Source organism: Squalius cephalus (genome assembly GCF_949319135.1).
Source record: "Squalius cephalus genome assembly, chromosome: 8".
Lineage (NCBI taxonomy): Eukaryota > Metazoa > Chordata > Actinopteri > Cypriniformes > Leuciscidae > Squalius > Squalius cephalus.
This window is the reverse complement of record NC_137129.1, coordinates 28,611,289-28,625,799: the sequence shown is the minus strand read 5'-3', so window position 1 is coordinate 28,625,799 and position 14,511 is coordinate 28,611,289. Positions and strand designations below refer to the sequence as shown.

The window sequence follows — 14,511 nt, the reverse complement described above, 5'->3', positions numbered from 1 at the left end:
TAAACCTGCTCCGCATGTTCCGCCTGTACAAGGAAAACAATCCAGCATCCACTGCAAAGTTCTGGCTCTATAGGGACATCTTCAAGCAGCAGAACCTCAGTTTTGGGCAGCCAAGAAGTGACACTTGTGCGAAATGTGACGCCCTGTTCTCAAAATTAACAGCTGCTACAACAGATGGTGAAAGGTTGAAGATCGCAGCCGAGAGTGAGCTTCACCACCGGAAAGCTGAAAAAGCGTACACCCAGTTGCAGGCTGACACAGAGTGGGCCAAAGCCAATGATGACTGCCATGTCATTTGTATCGACATGCAGGGGGTAGTGTTCACGCCAAACCTGACACACTCCAACGTGTACTATCAACGGCAGCTGGCCAACTACAACCTCTGTATCCAGGAGATGGGCACTGACGATCCTCCTACTATGTGCCTCTGGCATGAGGGCATCGCTCACAGAGGTTCCATCGAGGTGGCAAGCTGTCTTTTGAAGTGGGCAGAAACATCTTTCGCTCCCCTAATCCAGGCAAAGGAACGGAAGCTCATCATCTATAGTGACCGATGCTGTGGGCAGAACAACAACTGGCGAGTCCTAAACCTCATGGCCCTGCTCGTATCTAGAAGGTACTTCAGTCAGATAGAGCAGAAGTTCATGGTGTCTGGTCACTCCTTCCTTCCCTGTGACCGTTCATTTGCCACGCTGGACAAGAGGCGTAAGGTGTCCACACTCCACACCCCCAGCGATGTTGCCGAGATGATCCGTGGAGCCAGGCAGCAGCATCCATTTAAAGTAACTGAGATGAAATGTGCGGACTTCAGGCAGCTTCCTGATGCAACATTAAAGCGTCCACCTGGCCTCCTAATCACATCCATGATGTGGTTGAAAGTGACAGGTAAAAAACCGAAGAACTAAACTAAAACTAAACTGGTTTTCTGAGATTAACAGTGTTAGGGATATGTGCGTGAAGGAAGAATCTTTATTGAATTTCTTGTTGAATCATGATTTCAGCTGCTGATCCATGGTGTGTCCACACAAAAGGGAGCCACAGCCTTTACGAGGGATGGAAGACCTGGCTGATCACCAAACAGAGGAAGAATCAACCACCTCCAGCTCCCTTGTTCTCCACCACGTATGCTCGTGCTTACGAGGACCCTCTGCCCGTCAAGAAGGAGAAGCACCGTGACCTTATGAAAATGCTAGCCTACATGCCAGCGGAGGCCCAAGCATTTTATGGGACATTAGAATGTGAAGAGTAGCCTGGTATGTGTAGGTCATGTGCAGGGTAAGGTGGGGTATATTGTGTATATTGTGTAAAAGTAATCATAAAAGTAGTTGTAGCTTATCTTGTATGCCTTATCTTATGTTGTATAATAGGAATATATAGGTATTTATTTATTTAGTAAATGAATGAATGGGGTGATTATTTATGAAATGTATTATAAAAGTTAAAGGAACAAAAAAAAGGAAGATGTATATGTAAACTAGCATATGGAACTATAGCATGGAATGATGATGATGTATGTATTGTAAATATGTATTGTTTACTGTTATTACTGTTGTTTATTGTTTGTATGTATTGTTTATTGTATGTACGGTTTATTGTTTGTACTGATGTTTATTTTTTGTACTATAAGTAGGCCTATGTATTGTTCATTGTTCGTACCGTATTGTCCGTGTTTTTGTTCTGTGATTTACGTTGGCAAAAAATAAAAGAAATTGAAAGAAAGAAATGCTTAATATTTTCTTTAAGGTTCTGTTACTGTATTAAAACTAAGATAAAGCAATCAAATCTCCAGTGGCTTAAAATGATAGGATGAATTGGACTTATACTGTTATTCCACATTAACTGGACATATACTGTTCTTCCACATTCCAGAAATGTAAATTACTCTAACTTTTTATTTTTAAGATTGATACTAAAAAATCTTATCTCATTAGAATTGGGAAGCTTTTGTTGTCTATCTTCAAGTAAAAAAAATATATATATATATAATATTCAGAGTCCAAATAAAAAAAAATGTATTATTCAAAATTTGCAAATATGGACTTATATGGTTCTTCGTCTCAAGCCCTCAATTCTAGATTCTAGAATGGTGCTCACACAAAATATTGACACTTTGGACACAGTTTTGACATGTTCACTTAGGGTGTACTCACTTTTGTTGCCAGCTATTATTACAATAACGGCTGTATGTTGAGTTATTTTCAGAGGACAGTAAATATATACTGCTATACAAGCAGCACATTGACTACTCTAAAATATATCCAAGCTTCATTTCTATAGTATTTTTCCTTGAGAAAATATACTAAAATGTTTGCTGAAATGTGAGGGGTGTACTCACTTTTGTGCGAGACTGTATAAATTAAAGCGGCGCTATGCAGTTTTGTCAATTTCTTCGCTGTTATCTCGATTTTTGCTCGCAGGTTTATCTATAGAGCTCCCCCTACAGCTTCGGAATAGATATTTGACAACACTGTCGTCAAAACTCATTGGCGACTCTCCCCCCTCCCATCTTCTCCCTCTGGTCATGTGCATTTGTTTTCAAAGAAGCCGGCGAACACACGGAGCCATGTCCACTGAGGTATGTATGATACACAGAAGGCTTATTTATAGCTCGACGGCCCAAAGTTGCAAGGGTGTTTTTTTCCGCTCACAGGTGCTACGGGCATGTGAGAAGACCACCATTCAATCCGAAAAAGTCATATAATCATTCCAATGACTCTGAAGCTGTTCAGTTAAGGTAAATTAAGCTAAAAAAAAAAAAAAAACTGCATAGTGCCCCTTTAACTAAATGAATAACTTTTTTACAACAAAAAGAATCATCACTGAACTTACTTAAGCTCGACTGTGACGCTATTTATTTCTGGAAACAAACTGTTGCATTTTCCTGTTATCTCTGTAAATCAGCTTTGAAACAGTCTGCTTTGTAAAACGCGCTATACACTGAAAAAATGATTCGTTGAATTTAATTTTAAAAAAGTGTTTGCACACAATTGATTTAAGCTACATTTAAACAAATGCATTAAGTTGAACTAAAATTTAATAAGTTCAACTTAATACATTTGTTTAAATGTAGCTAAAATCAATTGTGTGCACCCACTTACCATAAATTTTTTTATTAAATTCAACGAATCATTTTTTTTCAGTGTATAAATAAATGTGACTTGCCTTGACTTGACATACATTAATATCATGGGTGGTGTGTGTACCGCAGTTGGAGAATTACTATAAGTATTTATGAGTGTGCTAATGCTAATGTTGTTTCTAATGTGTATTTATCTCAGTTTAAGACGATATAGCCATGGCCAAAAGTATTGGCTGTGTGTTTCACAAAGTTTGATGCTTCAGTTGTTGTGGTGTTGATTCACATTGTTTTTAGAGTGATCAGATGCATTTTAAATAATACGCGTACACATTTTTTGGCCCTGGCACAAAGTGACCAGCTAAAATAATTTCACTAATCATATCATCAGCACTTGTGAACAAGTGCTAGTCATGTGAAATCACTTTATCGTTCTGACTGGATTATAAGAGCAGACCAATTGTGATAAAAGGAGGGAAGAAGTGCTTCCAGTCATTGTGTTCTTGAGTTAACAGTAGTTAAAGACATGCAGCTATCAACACTTTGCACCAAAATAGCCTCACATGCAAAAATTGCTGCAAAGAAGAGTCAACCTCTTTATTAGGCTGCTGATTTCCTGAAACAAACTAGTTCAGGCCCCCAACCCCAACTTTCATGCAGGTGAGCTGCACGACTCCAAGCATTGGGTGAGCAAACTTTCTGCATCTCCACAAGGAACAAGTTACGGTGAGGAAGTCATGGTCAATTTTACTTCAGATTTGCCTTCACTTAACATGAAGTAATAAAAAAGTACTGGCAAGGGGAAAATAGTTTTAGCCTTTTGGTTTTAAATGACTACCCAGCTAACAGACTTTTGTAATAAGAATGTTCTCCAAATATTAAGTGATGGTTCTGGGAACATAAAAAAATTCCAGTTTTCTGGAACGTTCTTTGGTCTCCATAAACACCTGCAATTACTGATAAAGCACCAACTTAAAGATAGACAAGGGTCAAGAGCCTAACTAAAGCAAACTCCATGATGGTGACCTCAAACATTTTCAATAAGACATCAACATCTAAACCTCTGTTAATTCTCAATAAGAACTTCTGTAGACGTGTGACAGAAAATAAAGTCAGTCTGGTTAGTAATCAGTGAAGCTGGTAATGCTATTTGTGGAGTTGTTTAATCAGATCTTGAGAGAGTTAATGTATTATCTTAAGTTCAAGGCTGTGTCTGAATAAAGTTGTAGTTTGTGCTCTTATTACTCTTTCGAAAGATGATTGAAAGAATGTTTCAGGAACATCATACTAATCTTTAAATAACATTCTAGAAACATTCAGGAAACTGGACATTTTTATGTTCTTGGAATGTCACAAATCAACGTTCGAGTTATTGACAGTGCTTTATGTTGAGTGTCATGATTCCTGTCTTGTGTTCTCCTTGTCTTGTGTGGACCTTTTTTTATTTCCTGTCTTGTGCCGTGTTTTGCAGTTCTTTGTAGGTTTTCATGTTGATTAGTCTTCCCCAGGTGTGTCTTCTTAACTTGATTGTTTGCCCCTGTGTATTTAAACCCCTGTGTTGACAACAACATTCTTTTAAATAGACTTGAAAATTATGTTGGCATTAGTGGAATTGCATAAGCATGGTTTAAATCATACTTATCTGACCGTTATCAGTTTGTAGCAGTTGTAACCGCATTAGGTATTGAACATTAGCTCAAATGATCTATAGGGAATTTTAATAATCAATCAGGAATATGATTATACATCGCATATTACAGTTACATTAAATTATCAAAGCTGAAAATAGATCGATCGTATATATGAATGACTACCACAACGGGTTATGGTTCGTCATTAATATATCAATAGTCTTATTTCAGATCGAATTTATGAGATAACTTTAATGGAATTAATTTAGTTATCAAACAATCTGTTTGTCCAGCAAGACAAGATTAACTTATCACCTTCTCAATGAAGTTATCACTTCTTATAATTTCAGGAAAAATAGTTCCTGGCCATGGAAACTATTCTCCTGTCCTTATAAAATTTAGTTTACTGAAAAGTAACAAATCGTAAAGCTTTAGCTAAGATCAAACATTTCATTGACTTTGTAATATGAGCATTTTAGACAGAAGCAATCAAGAATATAATGGTTTTAATAATTGAACTAATAATACATCAAACTACAATTCACACAGAATATATGTATGTATATACACCCGAAACAAACAAAACGAAAAACATTACGAACACGAATTAACAGAGGATGAGAGAGAGAAAGAGAGAGAGGTGAAAGAGAAATGAACGAGAGAAAGTGAAAGCAACATGTGCGATCAGAGAAAGATCACAGTTAGGCAAAAATCACAGACCAGGTAACCTTTGAGAGAGACAACAAGAAATCAAATCACCTTAGTGGTGCAGGCAATCTTAAACACATTAAAAGCTCGATAGCGGATACTTGCATATAGTCTTTTGTGTTGCTGAGGCAAGAAGACGCGTGTGTCGGTCTTTCGGAGCTGTGCGTTCTTTCGTGTCTTCCGGTGCGAGCAGACTCGCGCAAAGTTTTAAAGGTTCACCGAACGTGAAGTTACCAAAGAAATGATTCAGAGTTCATCTCCCTTGTGGAGGGAGAGGCGAATATGAAAATAAAACTTAGTAAAGAAAAGAAAAGAAAGGTCGGGAGTGACGCGGAGGTGAGCATCCAAAGACGGTGGCCGAAGCCGAAGTTGGTGTTTCCCGAAGTTTGGCCGAAGAGAGAAAAAGGACAAACGGGCAAGTTCCGTCTTTTGAGGGAATCCCGTCCACGCCCCTTTTTGCGGGGAGGGCAAATCATCTGCCGAGATTTTCGAGCGGGAAGATTCCTTTGTTTGTTTGGAACAGCCTCCTGGCTTGAGTTACAGTGGTGTTTGACTTAAGCCTTTCGGCTCCAGAAATATGAAATGTGTAAAACAATGTACATTACTGCATTCTGCTATCGGAATTCGACTCCGTTAGATTGAGAGAATTACAGAGATATATCAAACACGTCACATGAAGATTATAGGAATACAAAGTTACATAAGATATGCATATTATAAGCATTTAAAGTTCACTCACACGACTATCAAGCCATGTTATCGGCTACTATGACACGGGAAAATCAAATCCATGTTTATACATTTCTTAAAGGTCCCGTATTATGCCCCTTTTCACAAGATGTAAAATAAGTCTCTGATATCCCCAGAGTATGTATGTGAAGTTTCAGCTCAAAATACCCAACAGATCATTTTTTACAGCATGTTTAAATTGTCATTTTTTGGTGCTCAGAAAAACAGGCTGTTTTAGTGTGTGCCCTTTAAATGCAAATAAGCTGCTGCTGGACGACCCAGGGGGCGGAGCTTCATGAGCTCGCTCAGTTTCTCAGGACAATTTCATCTCACGGAATGATGATAATATCAGAAACTCTCAGTAACGGTGTTCATTTCGAGTTGGACAATATGCCTACAGAGTCAGAGTGCTGTATAGAGATGGAACAGGTATAGTTTAGTTTAGTTTAATTACGGTTATTATAACGTATTTGTCATCTGCTTGTATGTATCCATTATTTATTAATAGCCTACAAGTCTGCTGTTTCGGACCAGGTCCGAATGATGATCAAACATATACTGATGAGTTTAATAAAGTTTATTGTACATCACACAAAAGATGAAGCATCAGTTTTACTTCAGAAAATCACTGTAAGAGCTGAGTAAACACAGTAAGTTATAAGAAGTGCGCAAGTACATAAACGAATTTCGGTAGAGTTGAGGGAGCATTCCTGTGGGCGGAGGTTAGTCAAATAAGTGTTCTACTGACGTCATTAAAGAAGGAAGTAGAGGGATGTAGTCCAAACGGGCCGTTCGATGTAGGCGACTTCTGTTAAATAAAATATCTCGCTTGGCATTGAACTTTGAGCTTTACAATTTTACAGATATTATTTATACTCTAACAACAACATTACACACTAACTAAAGTTTGAAACATGGGATCACGAAGAACGGGACCTTTAAGTGGTTATACATATAGAAAATGTAGGGCTTCCGGTTTTGGACGCGAATGGAGTAGACGCGTCTACCTCGTGCTCCCTGCACATATCTTCTACTTTATCAGTTTATAATCCTCTACCGATTTATTTTTTCCGAATGTAATGAGATAACAAGTTTAATACACACGGAAGCAGAAAATGGCATCCAAATCAACCAAGCATGCGAAAAAAGACATAAGTAAAGACGACGCGATCGCGGCTCATGGCGAGGTTAGCATGTCAGCCTTGACTAGCTTATTGGAGGAACACATCTTCCGATTTCAAAACCGCTTTGACGTCTTTAGAGGCTAAACTTGACCTCGTCCAGGCTGCGGTGTCGGACCATGGACCACGTATAACATCATTGGAATCCAACGCAGACGACCTCAGCGAGCGAATTCACTCTCTGGAAGCGGTGTGTGCCGATCTGACTGAGAACTACGCTAAACTCAAGGCCAAAACAGCAGACCTGGAGGGCCGCAGTCGGCGTAATAATATCAGGATAATTGGCTTACCGGAGTCCGTTGAGGGTCCTCGGCCCACAGTGTTCTTTTCTGAGATGCTGTCGGAGATTATGGGCGAGCAGATTTTGCCGTCTCCTCCTGAACTTGACAGGGCTCATCGGGCTTTGGTCGCTAAGATGAAACAGGGAGGGAGGCCGAGAGCGGTTATAGTCCGTTTTCATCGGTATCAGATCAAGGATGCGGTGATACGTGAGGCCCGTAAAAGAAGAGGATCCTTGCAGTACCGTGGTAACCCGATCGCCATTTACGATGACTACAGTCCGGAGGTTCTGGAACAGCGCGCTCAATATCGAGGAGCAATGGCAGAGCTTTACAATCTTGGATTTAAGCCATCCCTTCTTTTCCCTGCAAGGCTGAGGATCCTGACTAAGGAAGGTGAGCAAAAGATGTTTGCATCGGTGGATGAGGCCAAGGAATTTTTGACGGCTCACCGTAGTGCCTCTTAGTTCTATGACGGCCGTCCAATAAACGCGATCGGTCGAGCTTGACTTTATTTACTTTTTATGTCTCGAGGGAGCCCGCTGTACAACATTGACTTAACTACGCCAGATTCTCCTGAGCTCTTTGACATTATATATAAACGGCTCACTGTTCATTGAAAGTGTTGTACATCATGCGGTCGTTTCTACGTTTCTAATGACTGATTGGTGCTGTAGTATTTAATCTGATACCATCGTTGAATTAGATTTGTCGTATGATGTATCTCTTTCTTTCTTTTTTTTTGTTTTTTTTTTTGTGCAATTACAAATACTGCTTGCAAGAGTTTGATTGCAATTTTAGTTTACTTTAGGGATTTTTTACATTTTTTGTATTAAAGAGGAAGAGAGAAGGGGGGAAAAAAAGAAAAGAAAAAACTCATTTATTTTGATTTGCCCTGTGATCATTACATTGGTCAAATGTTTAAGTTTGATCCAAGGATCGTTATGCCATGGGTCTGCTCCTGTTAAGCGTACTATTTGATACTGTTGTGTTATCTATGTGTTGTATAATGAGGATACTTTGTTTTAAGGGATTGAGGATTATATAAGGTAAGGTGAAATAAGGGAGTGTTCAGAACTCTGTTATTTTTCTAGTGGGTAGTTTTACTGTCATTGTAATGTTCTTTGAGGGTTGGGTTGATTTTGTGGGCGGGTTGGGTTTCTGTATGAGATGGCGTCGTGCTGACCTTACGACTTTTATGTTTGCTGTTCTTTTTTTGCTGTTTTGTTCTTTTGCTTTTTGCAATTATTTTATTTTCATTTTCCGATCACAGGCTTCTGATAGATACTCTAATGGGTAGAGAGTTGAGATTTTTGAGTTGGAATGTCAAGGGCTTAAACCATCCAGTTAAGAGAAACAGAGTTCTTGCTCATCTTCGACAGCTCAAAGCAGAGGTTGCTTTCTTGCAAGAAACCCATTTACGCACCGTAGATCACAATCACCTCAATCGTGGTTGGAAGGGGCAGATTTTTCATTCTTCTTTCCAAGCAAAGGCAAGAGGTGTAGCTATTCTGATTAATACGAATGTACCCTTTGTACCAAAAGACATTATATCAGATAAGAATGGCCGCTATATAATTGTTGTAGGCACGCTATGCAATAAGAATATAACTTTAGCTAACTTTTATGCTCCTAATTTTGATGATGTCAGTTTTTTTAAAACATTCTCTCTCTCTTTTTCCTGATCTAAACTCACACTCTCTTATACTTGGGGGAGACTTTAATTGTGTCCTTGACCCAGTGCTTGACCGTTCATCATCTAGACCATGCGCTGCAAATAAATCATCCATTTTTCTAAATAATTATTTTTCTGAATATGGTATATCGGATGTATGGCGGCGTTTGTACCCGAAAAAAAGAGAGTATTCTTTTTTTTCAAATGTTCATCACTCTTACTCTCGAATTGATTACTTTGTTCTGGACAATGGTTTAATTTCTAAAGTTCAGTCTTGTGCATATGAAAGTATTATTATATCAGACCACGCTCCTCTTACTCTTGATCTGACCTTTCCAAATTTGCCTTCACCTAGGAGGAACTGGCGTTTTAATACTTCACTCTTGGCAGATGATAATTTTATTTCCTTTGTTGCTGACCAAATTCCTTTTTTCTTGAGCGTTAATAAATCAGCGGAAGTTTCAGACTCAACAGTATGGGAGGCCCTTAAGGCATATATTAGAGGCCAAATTATTTCATACGGTGCTAATAAAAGAAAGCTCTCTAAAGAAAAGCAAATTTCACTCGCTAATGATATTTCAAAAATAGATGAACAATATGCTAGGTTTCCCACACCAGATTTGTATAAGAAACGTCTTAAACTTAAATCAGAGCTCGACTTGCTTTCAACCAACGATATAGAGGACCTTTTGAGGAAAACCAGGAGTGTTTTTTATGAAAGTGGGGAAAAATCCGGGAAAGTTTTAGCTAATCAGCTGCGAGGGCTACGTGCTAAACAAATTATAAGTGGTCTTCGTCTAGATAACGGAGAGGTCACAACTGATCAAAATACTATTAACGACAAGTTCAGAGATTTTTACTCTACTTTGTATACATCTGAACCCTCTTCGCAGGGGGATATCGAAGATTTTCTTGGCCGATTAAATCTCCCCACTTTATCCTTAGATGTTTGCAACCTTTTAGAGGCGCCAATTTCTCAGGAGGAAGTCTCTTCTCTACAATCTGGCAAAACCCCAGGACCTGACGGCTTTCCGTCAGAATTCTATAAAAAATTCTCAGTACAACTCACTCCTTTTTTGACATCTGTTTTCTCTGAGTCTCTTAGGACTGGGACTCTTCCCCCAACGTTAAATCAAGCCTGTATCTCTTTGTTACTGAAAAAGGATAAAGACCCCTTAGACTGTGCGTCATATAGGCCCATTTCTTTGCTTAACTGCGACGTTAAAATTTTAGCGAAGGTACTTGCCTCAAGACTTGAAGATGTTCTTCCCACTATCATCTTTCCTGATCAAACTGGGTTTATAAAAAATCGTCAATCTTTTTTTAATATCCGCCGTTTACTTAATGTGGTATACTCTCAGCATCAGGCCATTCCAGAATGTGTTGTCTCTTTAGACGCAGAGAAGGCGTTCGACAGGGTTGAGTGGGAGTACCTTTTTTTAGTTTTAGAAAAATTTGGATTTGGCCCAGTCTTTCTTTCTTGGATTAAATTACTTTATAGTGCTCCCTCTGCAGTAGTCCTAAGCAATGGTTTGTACTCTAGGCCATTTAATTTGCATCGCGGAACCCGGCAGGGCTGTCCGCTAAGCCCACTACTATTTGCTTTAGCTATTGAGCCTTTAGCAATCGCCCTACGCCAGAGTCAGCAGATCACTGGAATTACCAGAGGTGAGACCGTACATAAGGTAACTCTATATGCGGACGATCTACTGCTTTTTGTATCAAATCCACAAACTTCTTTACCCGCAGCTCTATCTTTGCTTGAGAATTTTGGTCGGTTTTCCGGCTACAGGCTTAATCTGCACAAGAGTGAACTTTTTCCAATTAACAAGGTAGATATGCAATTACAATATTCCAACATACCACTGAAACTAGTCAAGAATAAGCTCACTTATCTTGGGGTCTGTATCACTCGCCATCATAAGCATCTTTTTAAACATAATTTTGGCATGCTTCTTGAACGGATTAAGAAAGATCTTTCTAAATGGTCACCTTTAAAGATTTCCCTCATTGGACGCATTAATTCCATTAAAATGGTGGTGCTTCCTAAATTTCTTTATCTTTTTCAGTGTTTACCTTTATTTCTTCCCCTGTCTTTTTTTAAATCTTTGGACTCTGTTATCTCTTCTTTCATTTGGAATGGTAAGCACCCTCGTCTACGCAAAGCATACCTTCAGAGGCCTAGATGCAATGGTGGTATGTCCTTACCTAATTTTAAGTTTTATTACTGGGCAGCTAACATACGAAATACACTTTATTGGTGGCATTATCACCTTTTGCCCAATAGACCGTCCTAGGTGGACATGGAAATAAATGCTTGTAAGCAAATTTCCCTTCCAGCACTTCTTGCATCTAATCTACAGTCAACTTCTTATACTTCTGTCGACTGCCCAGTGGTAAAACACTCGTTGAGGATTTGGATCCAATTCAGGAAATCATTTGGGTTTGGGGATCCCTCTCTTCTTAGCCCTGTGTTCCGTAATCATTTTTTTTCACCTTCAATGCAGGATGGTTCATTCAAGAGTTGGTCTAACAAGGGGATAAAATGTTTCAAAGATTTATTTGTGAATAATGTATTCGCTTCTTTTGAGGAATTGGTATTACATTTTGGTCTTACAAAGTCGATTTTTTTTAGATTCTTGCAAGTAAGACATTACGTTAAGTCACTTGTACCAGACTTTCCACTGATGCCTTCTGAAAATCCTTTGGATAGTTTCCTTTCATGTAATGTAATAGCTAAAGGCTCAATTGCTATTATTTATAATTTAATGATGAATCTGGCATCTTCATCTCTGGATAACCTTAAAAGAGCTTGGGAGGAAGACCTTGATATACCACTCTCCGAAGACACATGGAACTGTGTTCTTAAACAGGTCCACTCATCTTCAATATGTGCTCGGCATTCGCTTATACAGTTCAAAGTAGTACACAGAGCTCATATATCCAAAGTTAAACTAGCTCAAATGTTTCCTGGTACTAATCCTATGTGTAATAGATGTCAATGTGCTGAGGGAACGTTAATTCACATGTTCTGGACATGCCCCAAATTAGAGCATTACTGGCGATCCGTATTTCTCACCCTTTCTGCGGTCCTTCAGCATAGATTAGAGCCAGAACCTCTGGTGGCATTATTTGGAGTCGCTCCAGAGGAGATATGGTTTTTCAGCATCAATGTGTAAGGTCCTTGCTTTCTCTTCTCTGATCGCACGTAGAGCAATATTATTAAAGTGGAAAGACCCCTTGCCACCCACTCACACTCAATGGATCAAAGATATGATGTCTTGTCTCAGCCTTGAAAAAATTAGGTATTCGCTAAGAGGATCGGAAAAACAATTTTTTAAGCTGTGGCTCTCTTTTACTGAATATGTTGATAAGTCTGTTTAATTAATGCCTCTACTATGGACACTATTTTTTTTTTATTCTATATATATATATATATATATATATATTTTTTTTTTTTTTTTTTTTTTTTTATTATTTATTATTATTATTATTATTCTTTATGTAAGTATGTATTTTATGTATTTGGTTGGAGGTTAATGTATGTGAGCATTTTTGTATGTATACTCTGTTGGATTTAATGGACAGTATGGGCACTGATCTAAGGGGTGGGGGACTGTGAATGTGATTTATGTTGTTAAAAAACAATAAAAACAAACTTTGAACGAAAATGTAGGATTAACACTTTATTCCTACTCCTCTCCTAGAATCTCAGCTTGCTTGACATTCCGTTAGGGCCATAAAACCTTTTCCACCTAACAAAGGGGGGAGGTCTGGTTGCAAGAGAATGTTGGTGAATGTTCTTAAACTAAAACACTTTTAAACTAAAAAACATTCAAGACTACACATTAGAAAACCACACCTCTATTATAAAGCAGAAACTAATCACACATGCATATAGGAATGTACATACATTAAAAGGATATTTCTATCCTAAGTTACATACAAAGGACGTGTGTGTGTGTGTGTGTGTGTGTGTGTGTGTGTGTGTGTGTGTGTGTGTGTGTGTGTGTGTGTGTGTGTGTAATGTCTGTTAACACTCCGGGGTGTCATAAAGCAATCTAAACCCAGCCATGCTGGCACCAGGCCGGTCATTTAGCTTGCACAGAGTTTGATTTGCATGCATGAGTTCAGAGGCTAAAAGCTTTAGTACGCTTAGCAAAGAATGGGTTTGGAAGAAATGTGCTTAGAAAACACAGAGAGTCCGAATTTGTTAATTCAGACCAAATGAACAAATCATTCAATAGCCCAGTCGTTACACAGTAAATGAAGAGATGTCTTATCGATCACAAGTTCAGTATGGCGTACCACAAGGCTCAGTACTAGGACCACTACTGTTCAATCTGTACATGCTACCATTAGGAGATATCATTAGGAAGCATGGAATTAGCTTTCACTGTTATGCTGATGATACTCAGCTCTATATTTCTTCACATCCTAACGAAAGCTACCAATTCACAAAATTAACGGAATGCATAGCATATATAAAAAATTGGATGACTAGTAATTTCCTTCTACTAAATTCTGAAAAAACTGAGATTCTAATTATTGGACAAAAAACTTCCTCACGTAATAACCTAGAATACTGTCTAACGCAGCTGCTGCTGATGGCTGCTCTGTTAAGTCTTCGTCGTCAGTTAGGAACCTGGGTGTGCTCTTTGATACCAATCTTTCATTTGAAAGTCACGTGTCTAGTATCTGTAAAACCGCATTTTTCCATCTTAAAAATATATCTAAATTACGCCATATGCTCTCATTGACAAATGCGGAACATTTATTTCATGCATTCATGACCTCAAGGCTAGATTATTGTAATGCTCTACTGGGTGGTTGCCCTGCACGCTTAATATACAAACTACAGCTGGTCCAAAACGCAGCAGCTCAAGTTCTTACCAGAACCAGGAAGTATGACCATATTAGCCCGGTTCTGTCAACGCTGCATTGGCTCAGTATTAAACATTGTATACATTTTTAAATATTGCTGATTACTTACAAAGCACTAAATGGTTTAGCTCCGCAGTACTTGAGCGAGCTCTTAACGCATTATAGTCCTTCACGTTTATTGTGATCTCAAAATTCTGGCCAGTTGATAATACCTAGAATATCAAAATCGACTGCTGGCGGTAGATCCTTCTCCTATTTAGCACCAAAACTTTGGAACAGTCTTCCTACCATTGTCCGGGAAGCAGACACACTCTGTCAGTTCAAAGCTAGACTAAAAACACATCTCTTT

At 38.6% G+C, this 14,511-nt stretch overlaps 1 protein-coding gene across 1 annotated transcript; it reads left to right on the top strand.

Annotated features, from left to right (window-relative positions):
- The first annotated feature begins 535 nt into the window (after window positions 1-535).
- On the top strand, window positions 536-1,412 carry LOC307163244 (uncharacterized protein). The gene is made up of 2 exons (XM_079879247.1): window positions 536-885; window positions 1,002-1,412. Exons 1-2 carry the CDS (start codon window positions 594-596, stop codon window positions 1,247-1,249), a joined length of 540 nt encoding a protein of 179 aa, XP_079735373.1. The 5' UTR covers window positions 536-593; the 3' UTR covers window positions 1,250-1,412.
- Window positions 1,413-14,511: the final 13,099 nt, after the last annotated feature.